Source organism: Vipera berus (genome assembly GCF_964194415.1).
Source record: "Vipera berus genome assembly, chromosome: 4".
In the NCBI taxonomy this organism is placed as follows: domain Eukaryota; kingdom Metazoa; phylum Chordata; class Lepidosauria; order Squamata; family Viperidae; genus Vipera; species Vipera berus.
This window is the reverse complement of record NC_138206.1, coordinates 36,427,615-36,445,477: the sequence shown is the minus strand read 5'-3', so window position 1 is coordinate 36,445,477 and position 17,863 is coordinate 36,427,615. Positions and strand designations below refer to the sequence as shown.

The window sequence follows — 17,863 nt, the reverse complement described above, 5'->3', positions numbered from 1 at the left end:
GGAAGCAAGGAAGGAAGGAAGGGAGGGAGGGAGGGAGGGAGGGAGGGTAAAGTTCAAGATGATGTAAAGAACAGAATGAATAATCCAGAAGAACAGAACAACCAAGTCAAGATCCAGTAAAAGACATATGAGTCCAAGGTAGAAATGTAATCTGAAAAAGGATCTCAGACAGCACTTTCTCTAATTCTCATGAGGGTAATGGAAACGAATGTAAATTCAGACTTGCAAGATTCTCTTCTGATAACCTTATAACAAAAGTAGTGTAAGCATTCATAATCTGATCTATCTTGAAGGGCTAACCAAGGGTTTCTAGAACAGGAGGTTCTTGACCTCTTCTTTTCAACCTTTTCCCCTTCAATCTTGAAAAGGGTAATTAATGCAGGATTTAGATTCATTTTAATGTTGCAGTTTTGTGGTGTACCTGAAATATTAATATGATCCTGGCCCTAAGTGTCTTTTTTGAGGATCCCAGACCTCATTCAGAAAGTCAAGAGCATGAGTGCTGAAAATCAGTCTGTGATTTGCTATCATGTTCAGGCAGGAAACACAACTATGTTATAGGCCCCAAAATACAGTTAACACAAAATAAAAGAAAGAAAAAAGAAAAGAAAAAAGAAAGATAAAAAGATTATCATTTTGTCCACTACACCTCTTGTCTTTCCAAATTAAATGTAGCTTTCCAATCTCCAAAAATCTTCCCACTCTTGACATAAATGTCAAAAAAGCCTATTCAAGGCAACATTTTACTCTGAAGCATTCATATGCTGAATTTTTTTCCCCACATACAGAGTTAAAAGTTTATATAATCAGTATCAACAGTTTCAAAAACCAGTTTGAAAGAGGTAAAAGATAAACTCTTCAGCTGTTTCATGGGTAAACTGCCTTGCTGACATCAATGAGTTCAGGTTTTTTGTTTGCTTTTCCTTGAATCAAAATTTCCTGACTCATTCAGGAAATTGAGCTTCATAAAGCTTCATGTGACGAGCCATTGCTGAAATTTAATTAGGTAGGATTGTGAATTGATACTAGTATTCATTAACATAATAGTATTTTATGAAAGTATGTGTGGGTTCATGTATTTAAATTATTAGAATATGCCATTCATGCTTATGAAATACAGCAATGGGAGCCCCTTTCAGTTCAAGAAATATTTCTTTACATACCTACTCTGAGTCATGCTGCAATTTCTATACAACATTTTGTCATTAGCCTCTATAGATTGTGACACCATTATAAAAGGGAACAGTTGCCTGAAATAGAAACACAATAAAAACTTCTTAAAACTTCTAATATGAAGTTGATATTCTTTGTAATAATGTTTGAATAGAACATGGGACTCCATTCATCAAATATACCCTTCATCAGGCAGCATTCTAAACAATAATGAAGTTTAATGTGCTTCCATCTCACTGGAGATTTAGAGCCTGACATTTGCAGAAATTGATTTATGTGACTGAAAGGAGACATGTTGTAAGATCAGGAAAACATCAATACTAGACTGATTTTATTAAACAAAAAAAATCAAGCTAAACATGTGGCTATAAAAGTTAGTGTGTTTTATCTGAATAATGATTGAATACTGTGGGAGGGAATAGTATTTCTCACCTAATATACATGTGAGCCTAATGAAATTAACCAGTGTGACGCAGTGGTTAAGGGGTTTAACTAGGATTGGTATTCAAATCCATTCTGAGCCACAGAAAAATCACAGGGTAATTTTGATCTTGTTATCCTGTCAGTTTAAAGTTATGCATTATGCAAAGCTAAAATAAGTTGATTTGTCATCCAGTATATTGTGTGAACATAGCCAAAGTGTGACAGTACAGCCGTATATTTGTCAATACTGTTATGTCAACAAACTGATGAACTTTTAATCTCTGTGCTGTGTCGAACTCTTGAGCAATTGTCTCAAACTACAAGTAATTCATTGTCCCAGATCAAATCACAGAATCTTGTTTAGCAAGATTTATTGAAGTAAAAGGGATTGGGTTATGGGTTGTAAGACTTTCACCAAATAAATTATTTAAAATGTAGAATTCATTTAACCCCTAATATATAAATATTTCAAATGACTTTACTGTGAACTTTGTGAGAAAACAGACACTGACCACTGATGAGCAAGGAGGTATCTGTTTGCAAAACTGTCTCCTGAATCTGTCTCCTGGGTAACCAATCTCTCTGTCTGGTTTGAAGGGAATAATTATCCCTTGGAATCAATATGGCAGATGAGAACTTATTCCTTAAGTGTAACTTAAAAGTGTACAAGAAAGAACAAGAGGATCACCTAACCTGACTGTACAGTAAACAAGATGGAAACATACTGTAATTAATGGAGCAGGAACATAAAGGCACAATGATTGTATAATTCTACAGTTGTCAAGTTCAAGAAACATGAGTTTAGTCAGATACCACAGAATCTCATCTGTAATCAGATACTGTGAAAAATAACTTCAGTCAATCCTACACCAGTAAATTGTGGAAAAAATAAGAGGAGTAAACACTATACACAATCTTCAGCCTTTGGATAGGTGACCAAGGATGAATATAGACAGGTAGCCTGAAATTTTAGAATCTGGAATTTAGCAACATTAAATCTCAGAATGATTTAAAATTAGTGAAGGATGCTAATAAAGTAATATTCATATATGCTCAAAATTTAACTTAATCAGAATAGAGGTGGAAGGAACCTTGGAAGTCTTCTAGTCCAGGGTTTCACAACCTGTGGGCCAGGTTTTGGGGATTGCAACTGGGCCACAGAAACGGCTGGCGAGCACATATGCATGCATGCACATCCTCACTTGCGTGAGCATGCAAAGCCAGAAATGTTGGGGAACTCTGTTCTAGTCCAACCTGGTGCTTAAGCAGGAGACCCTATAGCATTTCAGGTAGCTGGCTGTCCAGTCTTTTCTTAAAAACCTCCAGTGATGAAGCACCTACAGCTTCTGAAGGCAAGCTGTTCCACTGATAATTATCCTCACTGTTAGGAAATTTCTCCTTAATTCCAGGTTGCTTCTCTTCTTAAGTAGTTTCCATCCATTGTTTCTTGTCTTGCCTGCTAATGCTTTGGAAAAGAAATTGACCCCCTCTTCTTTGTGACAGTTCCTCAAATACTGGAATACTGCTATCATGTCACCCCTAGTCCTTCTTTTCTCTAGACTGACCATGCCCAATTCCCATCCCTTAATATTGGGGGCGAGTTACTGCCCCCCGTAGATAGGGCTCGCAACCTGGGTGTCTTCCTAGATTCACAGCTCTCCTTAGAAGATCATATAGGAGCTGTGACTAGGGGGGCTTTCACTCAGGTTCGTCTGGTGCGCCAGCTACGACCCTATCTGGACCTGGATGCCTTACGTACAGTCACCCATGCACTTGTGACCTCTCGTCTTGACTACTGCAACGCTCTTTACATGGGGCTGCCCTTGAGAATCACTCGGAAGCTTCAGCTGGTACAGAGTGCAGCTGCACGGACGCTTTTGGGGGCTCCCCGATACTCCCATATTACACCTCTGCTTCGTGAGCTGCACTGGCTTCCAGTTGCCTTCCGGGTGAAATTCAAGGTGCTAGTGATGACATACAAAGCCCTACATGGCATGGGAGGGCCTCCTCAGGGTGCCACCGGTCAGAGAATGCCGGCTGGTGACCCCCAGGGGGAGAGCATTCTCGGTGGGTGCGCCAATCCTCTGGAACCGCTTACCAGCCGAAATCCGGATGGCCCCCGACCTTCGCACCTTTCGGCGAGATTTAAAAACCTATCTATTCCAGCAAGCCGGCCTGGCCTGATAGATTTGGGGTTTTATTTGTAGATCTGGGGTTTTATTTGTTTTATTGTTGGTTTATTGTATACTTACTTTGCTCTGTACACCGCCCTGAGTCCTCCGGGAGAAGGGCGGTATATAAAACGAATAAATAAATAAATAAATAAATAAATAAATAAATAAATAAATAAATAAATAAATATGTTTTTGTCTCCAGGCCTTTAATAATCTTAGTTGCTCTTCTTGTCACTTTTCCAAAGTCTAAACGATTTTTTTTTTAATGTGTTGACCAAAACTGGATGCAGTATTCCAGGTATTGTCTCACTAAGGATTTATAAAGTGATACTAATACTTCACATGATTTTGATTCTATGTCTCTGTTTATACAACCAAGGATTATATTAGCTTTTTTGGCTGCTACCGCACACTGCTGGTTGATGTTTAAGTGATTGTGCACTAAGACTCGAAGGTCCCTCTCACCGTTACTGTTTTTGAGCCAGGTTTCGCCTAATCTGTACTTGTACCTTTGGTTTTTCCTGCCTAGATTAAAACCTTGCTTTTTGCTACATTAAATTTCATACTGTTGGATACAGCCTATTGTTTAAGTCTGTCAAGATATTTTGGATGCTGAGCTTGTCTTCTGGGATGTTGGCTATTCCTGCCAGCTTAATGTCATCTGCAAATTTGATGAGTTCCCCTTCTATTCCCTCATTTAAGTCTTTTATGGAGATATTGAAGGGTACTCGGCCTAAGAAGAAAATTAAAGGCTCAGGATTAAAGTTTAAGTTTGATAAAAACTTAGGATGAGAACTTATGAACTGAGTTTAAATTCTCAGTGACCAGTACAATAAATTACATCCCAGGATATTAAAGTAATTTGCTAACTACCCACTTGAGCCCTTATATATTATTTTTGAGACGTCCTAGAAAACAGGGAATTTCTATATTACTGAAGAACAAACGCTAGAATAAAAGGAAGAAGAAAAAAGTATACCGGCTGTTTAGTAAAGACAAACTCTTGCTAATGAAGAAAATTCAGAATGACTGAAATATTTTAGCTCAGTCTTCTAGAAGAGGATATAGTTCCACCAGGAAGGACAGAATGAAGGGACAGGATTGAAGATTAAAGCTGATAAAAACATAATCAAGAACTTTCAAATATTATTTTGAATGTGTTTAAATGTCAGGGCCAGATAAATTGCTTCCTAGAGTACCTAATCTAATCAATACTTAATGTATTAGAACAATTAATCTGTGGAACAACTTGCCACCAGAAGCTGTGAATGCTCCAACACTAGAAGTTTTTAAGGAGAAACTGGACAGCCTTTTGTCTGAAATGTTATAGGGTTTCCTGCCTGAACAGGGGGTTGGACTAGATGACCTCCAAGGTACCTTCCAACTTTATTATTATTATTATTGTTATTGTTATTTTGTTGTTATTGTTATTATTCTAGAAAAACTGAAAAATAGATGAAATATCAAATTACTAGAAGACAAGAGTCGTTTTTGTCTTCTGAAAAGGCTAAAAGGAGATTCTGAACTACTATAAATCAGTTAGTCTGACACTGACACGTGGAAAGATTCTGTGCTATGAGAGGGCTGATCTTTAAACATGTTCAGAACAATATTTGAAAACAGTGTTTACTGGAATTCAATATAGATTTGTCTGGTACAAGTCTTTCCAGATTTTCCCTTCCTCAGTTTTTGATTGAATAACATGCTTAGCAGATTGTTGAAATCATATAGTTATAGTAAACCTTGATTTCACTGTAGCATTTGATGCAATATTATATGACACTACTGTATGATCAGACAGCTCATTAGGTGCAAAACAGTAAAGGCGGAGCCAATAATTTCTTCAAATCACATAGAATATCAATGTTGTTTTCTTGGCAACAGTATAGAAGGAAGTTTGCCACTACCTTCTTTCAGGATTTTTTAAACTTTCCAATGTAGTCTATAAAACTGAGATTTCCTGATGACTTTGAATCCAACTCTGCATGAGCCATCCTTAAAGCCAGTTTCAAGTAATGTCATTGAAAAATGTTGACTGGACATAGCGAAAACAACAGGAGCAAGACAAGTCGCAGTCTCTTCCATGCCTAAGACATGGGGACAATACCAGCAAAGTGAACTAAGAACTCCAGGCAAGATAATAGCAAGGTGAATCGATGGACTTTAGGCATGATGACAGCAAGGTGAACTAATAAACTCCAAGCAGGATGACAGCAACTGCTGATTGCAAGGCCCAATAAAAGCAACCACAACTCTCCGGATACAGGCAACTTGACTTCAATGGGTTCAGAGTACAACAAAGGCAACATAGCTCCTGTAGTTTCAAGGCATGACAAAGGCAACTTGACTTCAATAGGTGAAAGGCATGACAATGACAATACAGTCTTAATGAACCCAAAGCAACAGATCAAGAGCATCCATGAATCAATGGATTATTTTTTTAATAAATGTTTTATTAATTTTCTGTTTTCACAAACAAGTGCTCAATAGACAACATGATGACTGAGTCCATTAATTATTCAGTAATACATATAAGTTTTTCTAACTAAGTCCAATGTTACACCCACCAGTATAACCTGTCTTTGTCAATGCTGTAACATTGGAGGTTCCTGCTCTGACAACTGATAGAAATTGCAGCCATTTTTACTTTGCTTTTAACATGCTTTTCATTCTGTTTAGAAATTAGGTGTTGAAGGGGGGATGGGGTGAATGCTTGAGCTCAGCTAGTCATAATAACAATGCAGCTCCGTGGGAAACTCAAGGACACAAACTGATAGCGTTTTGGTGGGCTGAGGAGCTGGGAGGAGAGCCTGCGCTCCTGGCTAATTGGAGAATGTGATTTATGACTGCTTTGTGGGGGTGGGATTTGCATTCTGTTACTTTGTATCTGGGGGAAGGGAATCTAGTTTTGGGTTCAACTATGTAGTGCCGATACTTTGTTTCCTGAATGAAATGTTCTTTGAGGAAGAATTCTTACCTTGAAGTTCTTTTGATGGGTTTGGAACCATGACACTCTACTTCTGGTAATAACAATTTTTCCACATTAAACAAATACAATTCTTATTATTGTTAGTAAACATACAATTGCATAGCGACAGTTGTTACATTTTTCTAATAATGTCAATAATCTCAGTTTAGAATATCTTTCCTAGCCAAAACATATCTTAATTGCATTTGCATTCAATTTCCACTTATTTAATCCATATCCTATTTTTGCTTTTTTTATAATTTTAGTTTCTGATCCATGTTCAAAGTGTTCCAGTCATTTATAATTTCAAAATAAGTTGTATTTGGGCAATCAGAAGAATCCCTTATTCAAAATTCTTAACATATTCTTATTTCCCTTTTCATACCAAGATATAATATTATGGTTACAAATCCTAGCTAAAAAATTGTCGTAAGTTTGTCATGATCCTTATATTAAAAAGACAAAGGAAATAGGATTTTCAAAAATATGTTAAAATTGACAAATCTGTACAATTGGAACCTGGCATGATTACTGTTCCATTCATAGCAATATTTATAATTTAGCATTGGAAGACCCTCTTGGCATGGGAATGAATTCACTCCGTATGTTAGGAAATCCTGATGAAATCAGGAAAGCAAGAAGAGAAGGAAAACAAAAAAGGAGGAACAGTGGAATAGACAGAGTGAGGGATAAATAGGATTATGTGCAAAGTGTAATTTAAAAATGTCCAAATGGAGAAAATGGTTGTGAAATCCAACTCTGTCTTTTTTTAAGAGTGTTGTGTCTGCAATGCACATTAAAAAAAAACAAGCTTTGATTGCACCATCTTGACATTTTCACCAAACCCTGCAGATATCCATGGAGCTGGATAAGACTTTATTGCTCAATCACCCTGGTTAATTTGAAGAATGTTATGAGAATGCCAGGCAACTTCAGCATCAATTTAAAACTCAGCCCTGGCACATTTTGATTTTTTTTCCCGTTCCTCCAATTATATTTTCTCCTTACTTGAATAAAATTCAAAAACAAAACTTTTTTGTACTTTGCCATACATTTTAGAATGGAATTCTTCATTTAGTTGTTTACTTACACATCAAAAATGCTGCCATTATGTGTTACAGAAGCATTATTATCAAGCATATATAAAAATATAGCTTAATATCTTATTAATAGTGTACAAATAAATGTATTGCAGAACTTGCCCAATATGTAACAGTTGATAAGGAACTGGAGGTGTATCACAGAGCAGCTTTGATTTCTTTATGTACTAGCAGAAAATCAATGTAAACTAACTTTACTCCCAATGTTGCATGAGACAGCATTATAGTGCCATCTAGAGGAATATAGTACATATTTAGAAAAGGTAATATCACATAACATGGTAAATTACAAATCGAGGTAAACAAGATCAGCACTGTAATGTAATGGATGTTATAAAGCCAAAATATAGATTGTTATAATTTAATTAGCATTAATATTTATGTAAAATTCAGTAGTGATTTTGAGTATAGATACCTTATGTAACATCTGCAGTGAAACAGGAAACCATTGTTCCTAGCTATCACAAAATAAATAAGTGAACTAGTTTTTAAATTAATAAAGTATATGTTCTTTGAATTTTTTTCTATAATATTGAAACCTTTAAGACTGTAGTAAAGTGGCTTGAAATGTGAAATTTCTATGTAAGTAGGGCAGGTTTTTCAGGATGGTTCCCTTTTTGTGTACCACTGCCATCACTTCAGATAACAGGGCTTCCTCTAGTACCAAAAACAATAGTGGTTTTTTTTCCTCCCCAAAACATAAAGCAAAACTCTGCATATTTGTTGTTTTAAAGTGCGCCCCCCCCCCATGTGTAGTGAAGACCAAGCATAAAAAGAAAGGTCAGTAGATGATGATTGACTGTGAGAAAGGTCTCCCAAAACATGAAGGAATTCAATTAGTCCATAAGTTGGATTTGATAAAAACCCTCATTGATTAGAAGTCAACAATCACTTTTGCCTGAAGCAATGTCATTCTGTGAGAACTACAAATGGTAAAACATGATCCCTAGTTTAAAACCAAAGCTATTTGATCTTGCTATAGTTCAGCCTTAAGCCTGTTCTCCCCACATCTTTTTGGACACCAGGTAGCAGAACAGGGCATTATTAGTGTACTGATGACACTGTGCTGATGGATGACCACACTCATTAGCTTCATTTAAAGGCTAAATAAGAATGGAAAGAAATCAAGGGTCTTGAGCTGGATCTTACCCTACCTTCTAATTGGTACCAGCTTCAGAAGAGGAATAAGCACTGTAAATCAATGCACTTTTAACCACCTCACCTTCTGAAGATGGCCCAAATGGTTACCATGATAACTCGCATTGAAAACTGCTGAGAGATCCAGCACAACAAAGAAAGTCACATCACTCTTGCCTCAAAGACCATCCACAAGCACAATCAATACTGCTTTAGTGCTGTCCATGTCCAGGTCTTAAGCCCAAATGAAAAGAATCCAAACCTTTGAATTTGTTGCACCTTCAATCTCTAAAAAAGAGAAGAAATTTGAAATAGGTTGAAAATTAGTCAAGATTCCTGGGTCCATTGATGGTTCATTGAGGGGCAGAATATCTTCTCCAAGGCTGGCTAGATAGTTTCTTCACTCAAGAAAAAAAATTAACCATTGCTTGAACCCTCCCAGAAGACATTGATTAATTGAAGTACAAGGATGCCATCTACTTGACTGAGATTCACAGATGTAACATTTTGAACTACTTTATGATCTTCAAAATGCAAATTGCAAATAGTGATTAGGAAAACAAAAGGAATCTAGTTGAGCATGCTTTTTTAAATGTATAATTATATACATAGCTGTCCTCTTATCTGCATACAGATTTTGATAAAGTCAACATCTTTGAAAGCATTTACAGATTTAGATTCAAAGATTTAGTTTTTATTCAGTTTAGCTGTGTTTTTGTTCTTCCTGTCACACTAAATATGGAAGAAGATGAAAGAATTTCCCCATTTGACTAGAAATGTATTTAATCAAGTACACAGTAACTCAACTTACGCATGTGATCAGGGTGGTGTGCTTACCTTTCCATATGTTGTAAAATGGCATATCTGATAAAATTCTAACCATGCAAAAGGAAATATAGTATTCTAATATAACCCAAAATCTACGTAATCATTGCTTTTGATATATTGTTTCTAGAAGCATATGGCTGGCTCCTGCAGGATAATTGTTTGTGCTTAGAAGTACCAAGAGTAATCCTTGCTATTTTCTGTTAAAAGAAGCAGCAGCAGCTGTCAAAGGATGAAGTAGCCTTCTGTCTGTTAACAGTATAAGACCATTGAACAGATCCAGTATAAGGCAGTTTCTAAATTTCAAGGATGAAAGACTAGTCAGTTCTTATATTCTCACATTTTACTACATTTATAGTTTTTGTGCAGGAAAGAGACGAGCAAACCGGTTCTGCTTGTTATACCTGAGTTTCAGACATAGCAATAGCAATTAGACTTATTTACCACTTCACAGTGCTTTGCAGCCCTCTTTAAATGATTTACAGAGCCAGCATATTGCCTCCCTAGCAATCTGGATCCTCATTTTACCAACCTTGGAAGGATGGAAGGCTGAGTCAACCTTGAGCCTCTCAGAATCGAATTCCTGGAGTGAACAATGAGTTTGCCTGCATTCTAACCACTCCGCCACCACGGCTCAAGTAGAAAACAAGTGTTTAGTAGTTTCTACCTGACAGTATCACAGGTGACAGCTCAGCATTATCATTTCAAAATCCCTGGTGGTGGGAAAGAATCAGCCATAGACTATCTTGAACATTCCCTATGTTCCTCTTGCAGCTGTTCTCCTATCCTAATATCAGGGGTACTGAGAGCAAGGAAGTGCTTCAAAGCAGTATATAAACCTGGTTGTCAAATGAAAATCTCCTGAACTTTTGAACAAAAGAATATAGCTCTCCAGCCCAAACAATATATTCATTTGGTCAATTTTGTCCCCTGATTTAGGTTTTTCTTTGTGGGATCTGAGATGCCACAAACAAACTCAAAAGGTCACCATTCTCTCAAAAAGGCAAAAATCTGAGAATGATGACAAGCTTTATATCATTAAGAACTCAAGAACTAAGATATTCCACCCATGCCTTCCGGCAAAAGGACTTCCAAGCTATCTAACTCTATAAATCATAAACATTTTTATTTTCTCTTTCCTTTTACAGAAAGTGCTTGATATTTGGGAGAGAAGCAGGGAAAGGCACATGATTCTTTGAGTGGCAGTTTGCCTGACAAAAGATCATAAACAAGCCTCCAGCAGCACTTCCTGCACCAAGCAACACAATTTGTTGAATCATTTCAGCATAAAAAATTGATGTGACAGGCCCTGCTTTTTCACCAGGCAAAAAAATAACTCATTGCTTCAGCTTCATGCAGGTGCCCGGTATGGAGTAAAACAGACAAGGATGAACTCTGAGAACTTAATCAGGCTCCCAGAGGGGTTCAGGAAATCATACAACAAAGATGTTGATAGATCATGTGTCGAAATGACCTAATAATTACTTTAAGAGATGAGAGGAGTTCCCCCCCCCAGGCAAAACCACTTATCATTTTTAAAAAATGTCAGCAGAATTTGCAAAGCTTCAAAGACATAGATGTTAGAATGCTTTCAGTTGCTGCTGGAAAAATGTTGGAACGTACAGAAACATTGTGCTCAAATGTACTTCTCTATATCACAGAACAAGTAGTTAGTCCTTTTATTGTAAGGTTTTCTTTCCTTTCACTCTGGCTGTTTGGATATTTCAAAAAAGGCATTACGGAAATGGGCCCAACAGAAATACAAAGTACTCAGAGACTAGCAAATCAGAGTGAAAAGTCCCTTCCGACACAGCGTATTATCTCAGAATATTGCATTGGTTAAGTGGTTCTCTTGTTACGTTGTAAAGCTGCTTCATGATTTGTCTTATTAAGAGCCATATATTAATAACACCAATATGAATCTAATGTATAATCAATACATTCCAATTTGATTCTAGGACCACTTCTAAGGTAGTGTAGGTGTTCATTTCTTAAAAGTCCAGAACCATTATGTATCAAGGATAGTTGAAACCTTGTTCACGAGAAAGATAAGCGAACCTTCATTTAAAATATACATTAACATTTTTAGTACAATTTACCATAACAATAACAGAAACACAAAGAATCTAGAAATTAACCATAGCAGGAGAAAAAATAAACTCTGATGTTAAAAGCTTTAGAAAGAAAACTCTTTTGTCTGACATCTAAAAGACATTAGTATGAGCACCAGGTAAGCCTTTAGAAAATGGTCTGCCTCTATTATTATTCACCTCAACCCAATTTTACTAGAAATATACTGAACCCTCTTTCACCCCAGGAAATCAGGGCAGCTTACAAAAGCTTACACTGAATGCTAAAGCTACAAAGCATCACACTAAAAAGCTAAAGAAAAGGGAAACTAAATAAACCCACGTAATATTTCAAAGGTAAGGTAAAGGTAAAGGTTCCCCCGCACATGCGTGCTAGTCGTTTCCGACTCTAGGGGCCGGTGCTCATCTCCGTTTCAAAGCCGAAGAGCCAGCGCTTGTCCGAGGACGTCTCCGTGGTCATGTGGCCGGCATGACTAGATGCCAAAGGCACACGGAACGCTGTTACCTTCCCACCGTAGTGGTCCTTATTTTTCTACTTGCATTTTTTTTTACGTGCTTTCGAACTGCTAGATTGGCAGAAGCTGGGACGAGTAACAGGCGCTCACTCTGCTACGCGGCACTCGGGATTCGACCCGCCAAACTGCCGACCTTCCGATCGACAAGTTCAGCGTCCTAACCCACTGAGCCACCGAAATATATATGCAAATAAGTAAGTTTTATCCCAGGGTACTAAACTGATGGCAATCTTGATACCACTCGATCTTTCATAGAAGTACTTTCTCAAGTAAGGAATTGCCAGAGTAAGAAAATGGCTTTCTTTTGAGTTTTCAGACAAGGAGGTTTTTCTGGCAAAGGAACTCAACCAAGAATATTCTTTGATGATCTCAAGACATGAGCAGAGATAAGTGACCCTTTTTTTTTGTATTTGAATCTAAAGCCACTAGCTAGTAATTGTGTTATTTTAAAGTAAGTCTGTAGGGGAGAACCTGTACAAAGGAAAACACCATAAATCTTCCAACAACAGGTTGTTTATTTAGCAAGCAATTTCTCTTCATTCTCTAAATACCTGCTGTGTTAGAGTATGAATAAATATATAAACAAAAACTAGTAATCAATATGCAGTAGTAATTACAATAAAACTACAATAAAATCAACCTGAAATACAGCCCAAAGAATAAAACCTATACTTAAAGATGCCTCTAAATATTTTAAGATATTGCTTGCTGCTAAAGTAAGCATGAGAACTTGCTTAATGCCTTATGAAAAATATATATTGATATCTTCCCTGCTAGAAGAAAAGAAAATCAAGGCTACAGAATTTAATGTATAGTTTTCCAAGTATCCTACTGATCAGCTTTGACTTCAACACTGATTTTACCATATTTGGGGCTGTTTTGCTTACGCAAAATCCTTTATAACAACAAATTGATTTTGCTATTTGGTCTTCAGTCAAATTAGCCTGAGTGCCCTCACCCTCTGAATCTTAGTCTGTCTAAATCCATGATCCTTGGACTTTACAGCTTGACACTTACATGTGCTGGAAATTGAGCTTGAGCCTTAACTGAAATGGCTTCAGATAAGCAGTTTCCTTCAAAGGTCACCTGGCCCCAGACTGTTCTTAAAACCAAGATGAGAGAAAATCAGTTATTCCCTAAACAGAATGTCCAGCTCCACAGGTTGCATATGTAGAAACTGATCTCATAAAAGCAAACTAGGTGATACTCTTGGCTTCAAGTTTAATTTGTACTGAAACTGTCACAGCATGCCTCCAAAAGTCCACAGTAATATATGTTTTCTTCAGTAATATATGTTTTTAACAACTCAGTCAATACCCCCAAAAGCTCAATTGGACAGCTAATTGTAAAAAACAGTGCTAGTGCCATTTGCATACTGAAGCTGGTGAGTCACAAGCTGTAGCAACTGAGAATAATGACCCAGGTCTATTATGTCATGGGCTCTGATGAACAGGAACGAGAACACGCAGAGGAGTACAGACGAACACATACTTTATTTAAGCAGAAACTGTACTGAGAGATTGGATTCACCCTGCCTCAATATATATAGCCAGGCACTATGGCAGGGGTGTCAAACTCAATTTCATTGAGAGCCGCATCGGCATTGCGGTTGCCCTCAGGGGGCCGGGTGGGTGTGGCCAGGGTGGGCATGGCCTACTGGGTGGGCGTGGCCAGCTCTACATCGTTCGCATCAAGGGTGCCTATGGGGGCCTGGGCAGGAGTGGGACAGATCTGAGGGTCTCTGGCAGAAGGAGGGTCTCTGGGCCAGGGCCAAGGCAGTGGGGGCCGTTCCCTCACTGTTTCCAGGATGGCTTCGTGGGCCACATGAAACCACTTCACGGGTCGGATCTGGCCCCCGGGCCTTGTGTTTGACATGTCTGCACTATGGTATTAACCAATCGGATTGAAGCTATACTTGCCACCCAAAGTTGACCAATAGCAGGACTGGCGCCGTCCTGTCTGAGGTGCTGGAGAACCATTGGTTCCCCAGCAGAGCACGTGGTGATATTCCAAAAGCCCAGTACATAACACCCCTCCCCCCTAAGATCAGACTATAATACCCTTGACAATTGTCAAGGCCCAAACTGAATAATATTAAACAGTATTAAATATGATGATTTGTAAGCTAAGGTAATTAGAAGTCCTTATGTGACCTTCTCAGACGTTTCTTGTAGAGTGGACTAAAAAGATATTAAAGAACGATATGACAATGCAATATACTACAAAGAGATGAACAACGTCTCAATGAGCATGCCATACAGCAGTTAAATGTGCCCCCAATTTTTGTAGATAGTAGCAGATTGTCATACAGTTACATATCACTTTATTTTAAAACATAGTCCTTAAGATATGCTGGGGGTTTATGTGGTCTGGATGAGCACCTAGGAGTTCCAGTCACTTTATCCTCTACCAGCTTACCCAGTGGGCTGGGTAGACCCATGTCCCCCTGAGCTCCTGTGTCTAGGGGAGTTGCATTGCTCTGTCTGGCCTCTTCCGGTGGGCCCACCCCAGAGTCTGACTGTTTAGCAGAGTGTGCACAATGGTCGCTGAAATTCGGCTGGTTTGCCTGGTCAGGGGTGCCATGTTGCACTTCTGAGCTGCCATGCTCCTCTTCTGGATCAAGTTCCACTGAGGAAGGAAAACCCTGGTGGCACTGGTGTGAGCTGGCCTGGATGCCAACTTGAGGACTTTGGGAGGGACTTGTACCATAGTCTTCACTTAGTGACCACTCTGGGAATCTTTTTCTAAGTTGGTCAATATACCTTCTGACCAGTCGCCCTCCTTCCAACCCCACTTTGTAAGATAAGGGTCCAGATTCTTTGACCACCTGACCAGGAACGCACAAGTTTCCAGGCCCATAGTTCCTGGCCCAAACCCAATCACCTGTTTGCAGCCCCCTTGGGGGTTTTGGTTTAGGGGCTTCGTATGTCACTCTGCCTGGATGCAACCTGTCCAGTTTAGTAATCAATCGCCATACCCGTCGAAGCTCAGCAGGACTTTTTCCTGTAGCTGTGCAGGTTGTAGAGTGTTGACAGAGCAAGAAATCTGCCAGTCTATGATGCCAGTCACCCGTGATGATGCACTTGAGCACCTCCTTTGTTGTCCTCACCATGCATTCGGCTTGTCCATTCGTAGAGGGGTGAAATGGTAAAGACGTAGCATGTCTGATGAGGTTACCTCTGAGAAAAGCCTGAAACTCAGCAGCAATGAATTGAGCCCCATTATTAGAAACCAAAACATCAGGCAACCCATGTGTTGCAAAGAGTTTTCTCAGCACCTGGATGGTCCTAGCAGTAGTCATATTAGGGACTGGAACTACTTCCAGCCATTTTGAGTGGCTATCCACTACTACCATAAAAAGCTGTCCTTGAAAAGGCCCAGCATGGTCAATATGAACCCTGGACCAGGGGGTATGTGTTTCCTCCCACCTATGAACTGGGGCCTGAGGCATTTCAGGCCTAGACCTCTGACAGGTATAGCAACCATGAACTTGATCCTCTACAGCCTTATCCAGGCCAGGCCACCACAGGTAGCTTCTAGCCAACACTTTCATCCGTACAATGCCTGGATGGCCTTCATGTAAGGAATGTAAGACTCTGTCCCTCAAAGTTGTGGGAATAATAACTCTGTTGCCCCATAAAATGCAATCCTTATGTGCAGACAATTCATGTCTCCTGACAAAATAACTTTGGAACTCAGGGCCTGGACTTTTTTCCGACCAGCCCGTGTGTACCCATGACAATACTCTGCTCAGAGGTTTATCTGTAGCAGTCTCAGCAGCAATATCCCCAGCATGGATGGGAAACCCAGGTAAATCCTGAATAGACAATATTTTAGCAGCGGGGGCTGGATCAGGATCCATTAGAGGCAGTGGTAATCTACTGAGGCCATCTGCATGGCCCATTTCCTTTCCAGGTTTGTGAACTAACTTAAATCTGTAAGCAGCCAAAAATATAGACCATCTCAGCATTCTTGGAGACAGTATGTGGGGAGTTTGCTTATCAGTGGTGAATAAGCCCAAAAGGGGTTTGTGATCAGTGAAGACAGTGAAATCCCTGCCAAATAAATAATCGTGAATTTTTTTGACTCCAGCCACAATGGTTAAGGCTTCTTTATCGATCTGTGCATAATTACGCTCAGCAGCAGATAAGGTTCTGGAATAGAGTGCAATAGGAACTTGTTCCCCATTCTTCTCTATGTGGCTTAAGACGGCCCCCACCCCGTAGGGAGATGCATCACATGCAAGGCAAACAGGTTTAGACTCAATGTAATGAGTGACAGTGACAGGCCCTTATCTGAAAGGAGGGCCTTTAGATTCTGGAAACTTTTTTCATGTAATTCAGTCCACTTCCAAGGGGCTTTTTTTTAATCAAGTAACTTGTGGAGGGGCTCAGCTATTGCAGCCTTATGAGGTAGAAATGTGTGATAAAAATTCAGGAGGCCCAAAAATGCTTGCAGTTCTGCCTTTGACTGTGGCCTAGGAGCCATTTTGATGGCCTTAACTTTTGACTCAGTGGGGTGAATTCCACTAGCATCAATATGGAAACCTAAGAATTCCGTTGAAGAAACCCCAATATTATATTTGTTTTTCTTTAACTTGAGGCTCGCATCACATAGCCTTTGTAACACAGCCCTGAGCCTCTTGACCAATACTTCTGGGGATTTCCCGGCAATGAGAACATCATCAAAATAAGGACAGACACCCTGAATTCCTTTAAGTGTACGCTCCATAATTCCTTGGAATATGCCTGGTGCAACGCTAACCCCAAACTGCAAACGTTTGACTTTGAATGCTCCTCTATGAGTCACTATCGTTTCAGCCACAGCTGTGGCCTCGTCTACTGGCAACTGCTGATACATCTGCGCTAAATCGAGTTTAGCAAAAATAGTGCCCCCTTGCAAAGAGGCTAGAATATGGCTATCGGGACCAGGTATGCATGTTGCTTTAAAGCTTTATTTATCGTGCATTTGTAGTCTGCGCAAATGCGAATCTCTCTGCTGGGCTTTAGTGGGGTGACAATAGGAGTTTTCCACTCCCCCAATCAACAGGCTGCAATACACCTTGCTCTACTAACTTATCAATTTCAGTATCGATTTTATGTTTTAAGGCGAAAGGAACTCTGCGAAGTTTGACTCTTATTGGAACAACATTAGGATCTAACTTAAAAGAGATTTGTGGCCCAGTATAAGTTCCTAGTTTTGACTCGAACACATCCACAAATTCCTCACAAACAGCCTTGAAATCTGCCGTCTGTGTCCGGTTAATGCCTGTTATTTGAATGCCCAAAGCCTCAAACCAATCAAGTCCTATAAGACTTGTTCTATGGCCCTCTACTACTATGGCATCCAGGTGCCCCGAAAACCCTTTAAATTTCACCAATACTGTGGCTTCACCCTTAACTTTAACCTGAGCATTCTGAAAATCTGTTAAAATAATGTCTGACGGTCGTAATATAGC

General features: G+C 39.2%; 1 protein-coding gene across 1 annotated transcript in view; it reads right to left on the bottom strand.

Moving 5' to 3' along the window:
- TRAT1 (T cell receptor associated transmembrane adaptor 1) overlaps positions 1-17,265 on the bottom strand; it is a gene marked incomplete at its 5' end in the record, with an annotated part of 43,248 nt that extends 25,983 nt beyond the window's left edge. The window contains one exon of the mRNA XM_081326343.1: positions 17,130-17,265. Within this exon, the coding sequence (XP_081182469.1) occupies positions 17,130-17,265 (136 nt within the window). The remainder of the gene's footprint in view (positions 1-17,129) is intronic.
- Between the last annotated feature and the right edge of the window lie 598 nt (positions 17,266-17,863).